Raw genomic sequence first — 6,000 nt, 5'->3', positions numbered from 1 at the left:
CACCGGGTTAAACAAAGTTTGAACAACAACAACAGAAAAGGGTAAGCCTTTTATTTAGATATTCAGCAGAGCCTGTGTCTCATGAATTCCAACACAAAGTTGTTATTTTCTGGAACTGGTGTGACTTTCCAAATCAGAGTTTGGCAGTAAATATTCTTTTACCCATTGTGTGAAAGTAACTTTCACGATTCACTTGAACCATAATTTGTTTTAATGTTTTATTCAAAAAATAAATGTTTTATTTAATGTTTTGACATTCAAGAAGTCAAAGAAAAATAGTCTTACAACTTTTTATTAAATTTGGAAAAAAATTTTCTGAGAAGAGTCACTTTAGCAATTTCTCAAGAAAAACCAAAGTGTTATAGTGGAAAAAAAGATTGAAAGTAGAGTTAGAGCACCTGGCTTTAAGTTTTAACAAAATGATTTTCCTGAAATGGTGTTCTTAGGCAAGTCACCCAACTTTGAAAAGCTTCAGAATTTTCATGTTTAAAATCCTAGGTTTCTGTGAGAATCAAATGAGAAAATGTATGTGACTTCACTTGGCAACTCATTAAGTACCATAAAGATGTACAATGGCATTATCGAAGGAAGAACTAGGTTTTGTGGCACCTGAAGTTTATATGGTTTGAGAGGAAGCAACTCTTTAAGAGCTCGAAAATATCTTTTTCAAATTTTAAAAACCATGTGGCCATGTGAACATATTGCTAAGACACCTCCCAAGGCTTTGGAAGAAGCTTGCAGCAGTGGAATTCCTGGAAATTTAAGAATCAGTAGCTTCTCTTATGCATTATTATTAGAGACTTACAGAATGCCAGAGCTGGGGATGGCCACACCTGTCATCTGAGGGGTTTACACCTGTTTTTCACAGTGCAAACTTCTTTGCAAACAAAATCTTACATGGAAGAACACAAGAGTAACAAGGTGGGACAAGGGCCTTAGAGCTGGACTTGGCCTCCCCCTTCTTTGAGGACCTTAAGAACTTCAGCTGAAAGTGGAGTTTGGAGGAATATACTCTATTTCATTTATTCAAAGACACCCCCTCCTCCACATACACACGCATTTTAAAAACCATGAAACCAGGATGCATTTATAGTTGTTCTTGAACCTGCAGTGGTTGTGATATCCTCATGACTATGCATGTCCTTATTTGGTTGTAATTCCTGGTAATATGATTGGATAAATGCAACCTCTTGAAGTTTCAGGCAATAAACCATTTAAGGACCATCTGAAGAAAGAACGTGAGTTGTCACCTAAAACATTCTGTTGACACTTTCCTATAAAATCAAGATCAGAAAACCATAAGCATCAAAACTTGCCAAATGGGTCTCAGCAGCTTGGAAGAAAGTCCAAGAGACAACAACAAAGCATTGTCTAAGAAGCCTGTGTCACCAGTATTCTTGGTGTCCAGAGGACCATATTATGTGGAAAATATGGACATTAATACCACTGGTTAAGAAAGTGAATTTGAAGATGTGGGGGTACCTTAACCTGTTTATTCAACTTACATTTTCCTTTTCATGTGTGAACTTTGAGTGCTATCTAAGTAAAAGAAAAATGAAAACTTAGTGATTAGAAAGCATTATGTTGTAATTTAATTGGCAGCATTTCTGTGGTAAGTAAAATAACAATGTGCTTTACAAGTGATGGCATCTTGACATCAATGAGATATGGTACTTTTAACACCATTTAATTCAATTCTCTCATTTTGTAGTTCAGAGATTAATGCCCAGAGAGGGTTTAGTGACTTGCCTAAGGCAATATGGCTGGTTTCTCTAGGACCTAATGAACCAGTTGCAAATATTTTTCAAGCAGTTTTTTCCTAGGTAGTCTTTGCTTCTCTAATCATCACTAACCATCTTTGCTATCATTTTTAATTGCCTAAAATCTGTATTCCTTACTCAAATATAAATCATTTGAGGGCAGGGACTAATTCTGTCTTGTTTAATGCAAGGTACCTAGTATTTAGCAATTAATCAATAGCTATTCAATTCTGTCTTGTTTAATGCAAGGTACCTAGTATTTAGCAATTAATCAATAGTTATTCAGTGGAAGGATGGATGGATGGACAGACGGACAGATGGATAGAACTAATGGATGATGGATGGACGGACGGACGGACGGACGGACGGACAGATGGATAGAACTAACACTTCATACTCAGAGTGAGGCTGCAAGATAATTGAGTAAGGTGATGTTATATATGGTGATTGAGATACTAATACAAAGGACTGAGCAGAGAGGAAATAGTTCTTGCTGTCAGTCTGCTAATTCCCTTGCTACTTGCCCAATTTGGGAGTCTCTCCTTTGGGACAAGAATATAGTTGTTTCTCGTGTAGAGCAGAAAAAGAGAGCTGGACCAGGAGAGCAGCCAGGAAAGGCTACCCTTCTTGTCAGGGTGAAGGAAGCTGAAAGTAGGATGGGGGAGCTGCCCTTGACATGGGTAGCACAGGCTCCTCCAGCTCTGAATTCCAGCGGGGTCTCAGTAAGGTTCTAATAAAACTCAGACTCACTGCAGCAGGCTGCCTGGCTTCTCCAGGGAGAGTCCCCAGGGCTCCCTGGATGCTGTGCTTCTTGGTTATCCATGGTGACTACACTGTTAGTTTTCCATCTGTTCCTTCCTTTGAAATGAATCAAGTTTCATAAAATAAGAAAAAGTCAAATATGTGCCCCTGACATCTGTAACAAAATGAGAGGAACAGATTTACTGATTTACTGTGACCCTAGGGACTTGGATTCTGCCTGAGGCTGGCTTTATTTTTCAGCATTTTTCTTGGTAATATTTCATCTACACATTCATGTGTCCCTTGTTTAGCAGTTAATTTATGATGAGTCTGAAAATCTTTAGCATTCAGTTACATGAGGAAGAAAATTCATGTACTTAATGTACTTACGACAGATACAAAGTTCTGCTTAACAAACCAACTTTCAAGTCTCAGTTTTCTAATCTAAAAAGTGGGAGTATTATCGTCTTCACAGGATTGTTGTGAAGGTTAAGTTAGATAATGTATGTGAGAATATTTTAAAAAGTATTAACTGCTTCAAAATGTTGGATAATCTTAAAAGGTGTCAGAGATTTTTTTATTTTAATTTCTCTGTTCAGTCAGGTCAAGCTCACGCTGGACTCATGGGTGTTTAGGTATCCATGGAAGGAGGAGGCCAACCAAGTATAGATCTAAGTCCCACATTTCCCTGATTATTTAAAAAGTATGATTTCTTGTTGAAGTTTATCCTCCCTCCCTCTCCTTTTCAGGCAGAATGGGACCCCAGACATTGTCCTTTCAGTTATCTTTGAAGAAACAACAGCCCCTAACTGGTGTTTAGCCCCCTAACCTGGGCACTAGCTAATCCCCTAGCTCACTGATGACTAGTTCTCACAAGCTGCTGGTGTATCCTCACCTGATACCTGTCTGTCTCGGGGTCTTTCTTCGCTTCCAAAATGTTCTTTTCTTCTCACCCACCAGCTGGACAAGACATATTTTTCATCCCTTGTTCAGCTGGACCCCCAGACCAGACCATCTGATCATCCTAATCCTAGCACAGTAGCTCTAACTTTTCATATTTAAATAGTTACTCAACATAAGTTACTGGCCAAAAAGTTATCCAAAAAGACATGCAAAAATAAAAGATCTCCCCTCCAACAATATTTCATTAATTTGCTCAGCAATCTGCAATTGCATAGAGTCTGGCAATAGAAGATGCTCAGAAAAATATTTTTGGACCAAAAAGGTCCACAAGTAGCTGAAAGAATGCAGTTAACTTCTCTAGGAGAATACTGAAGATGAGACTATCTTCAAAGTTAGCTGTGCCATTTGCTTAAGTTTAACTTGAAGAATCCGATTTTCAACCACGTCAACAACTTTGAAAATGTGAATACAGCCACCTACAAGTAAACAATCAGTTTGCCCAAAGGTTCTTGAAGCAAGTACAGTTACTGGATTTCCTGCCCAGTGCCTTTTGCTGGTCCTTATGGATTCTCAAGTATAAATGCCCACCGCTGAAGCCATCCTGCTCAGGAAGAGGGAAAGTTTCACTGAGGTGAGTCACTTCTTGTTTTTGATATCCTGAATATGGTTTCATTTTGATTATTAGATAACTCATAGGAACATATGACTTTTAGGTTAGGACATTGTTTGCTATTCCATGACCCTTACCTGACAAGCACACAGATTATAAAATGTCATTTTAACAGAGGGTGATCTTTGATTTTCATATTACTAAAACCTGATCTGAATCAACATCTTCCTCAGGGTTTCTTACGTAGGGTATATGGATGGACTCCAGGGTGTCCGTGAATTCCTCTGAAATTGTATACAGATTTTTTCTGTGGAGAAGGCCCATGGCTTTCATTAGATCTCAAAAGAGTCTATGATTTAACAAACAGTTAAATACTACTGCTTATTGTTTTATCTGGTAGATCAATCAAAATACAGTAGAAAATTATCAATTTGCATACCTATATATCACACACTTAGGGCGGTCTCAGATTTTTATATTCGGTACTGCATATTTGTATATCCTCTTTTTCTTGAGTGGCTCCAAGAAACGCACAGATATTAATTCAGTCCTCCTTGTCACTGTGTGAGATAAGTACCAATCGTAATTTTGTTTCACATGACTATTTGTACTAGGGAATATTTATGGGCTGTAAATCCCTACCACTAATCTAATTTATTCTCAAACTCCCAGGAGATGAAAGAAATTCTGGTAGATCCCTCATGTCACTACACAAAGAAGAAAATGCCAGAAGACCTTGTCTGGGTGGCAAGAACTGAGACTGAAAATGTAGCCATTCATCACAGAAACCCAGCTTTGATCCCTACAGCTTTGCTGAACCAGGGGATGTTAGAAGGAACTTGAAATGAGTATTGGAAAAGCATCTGTTTATTTCCTGAGGGGAATAAACTTTCTAGTGGCACCACTAAAAGCAATATACAGATAAAACTGAAGTGTGAGCAATAATATTTTCTCCAAAAGTAATACCCAGATATAGCTGTAGTATTCTGGTATAAGCCTCTATCCCCCTTACTAAGGCAATGGTAAAAATAATCAACAAGGAGGCTTAGGGAAATAACTTTGTCTGCTCTTGTTCAAATTCTACTCCTTTATCATTTTGCTTCTGCACCATTCAGCAATAATTCTGTTTGCCACAGCCAATGCCCATCGCCCAGTCATAATTCCCTGTATTGAGATCGATGTGCTCTTTTATCAGCAGTTATCAAGAAGCACCTAGTAATGTGCAGGGCACCATTCTATACAGATACAGAAGGGAATAAGGCACTATCTTTATCACTAGCATTTGCAGAACTATGACTTACTGTCTGGAGTTTTTATCAATAGTATTTCCATTTCACGGTTTATGATAGTTTTTTAAAACCTAGGTAGTTAATAGAACTTCAAGACGTAAACAGCTTCACCAACACCTATTTTGGGTGAACATGCCTATGGTGGTTGCTTTTAAAATTCATTTTCTCTTTTTATGTTATAGCTGTGGGGCGAGGATCTTACAGACCGCTTGCTTTGTTAGGGGTGTGACAAAAACGATTCTAGGTTTTTCCCTGGTACCTAAATCTCATTTAGTTTCTCTCTGTATGACATTGTATCACGTGACTGCCCCCTCTCCAGTCAGGCACAGCAACACAAACTTCCTCTCATTTTCCAGATTCCCTTTCTGTGTGACAGGTGTCAATATTCCCTAAACAAGTCAGAAAACTTCAGGTCCACTTGTCCTCACAGTTCCTCACTCCCCACACACTAATTTGTCTCTAATTCAGGGCGTTTTCCCCCTAATATGCCTGGAGTCCATGCCATCCACATAGCTACTGGTGGATTTCAGTCCCTCATGAGTTTACCTGTCCCCCAAAATCCACTCTACACCTATTGCCTTGGCATCTGTCTACACTCCAATTCTTAGACTCCCTTGCAGTTGGTGTAGACTTGCAACAAGGTCTTGCCTTTGGGATGTGAACAGACGCGGACCAGTGGTGGCTTTTAAGAAAGCTC

At 38.7% G+C, this 6,000-nt stretch overlaps 1 protein-coding gene across 1 annotated transcript in view; it reads left to right on the top strand.

Annotated features, from left to right (window-relative positions):
• Positions 1–1,319: 1,319 nt before the first annotated feature.
• Positions 1,320–6,000, top strand: part of GRIP1 (glutamate receptor interacting protein 1) — a 145,674-nt gene continuing 140,993 nt past the window's right edge. The window contains 1 exon segment of the mRNA XM_025041074.1: positions 1,320–1,449. Within this exon segment, the coding sequence (XP_024896842.1) occupies positions 1,320–1,449 (130 nt within the window).

This window comes from Pteropus alecto, unplaced genomic scaffold (genome assembly GCF_000325575.1).
Source record: "Pteropus alecto unplaced genomic scaffold, ASM32557v1 scaffold76, whole genome shotgun sequence".
Taxonomy (NCBI): domain Eukaryota; kingdom Metazoa; phylum Chordata; class Mammalia; order Chiroptera; family Pteropodidae; genus Pteropus; species Pteropus alecto.
Note: the sequence above shows the minus strand (reverse complement) of the source record. Positions and strands in the feature narration are given on the sequence as shown.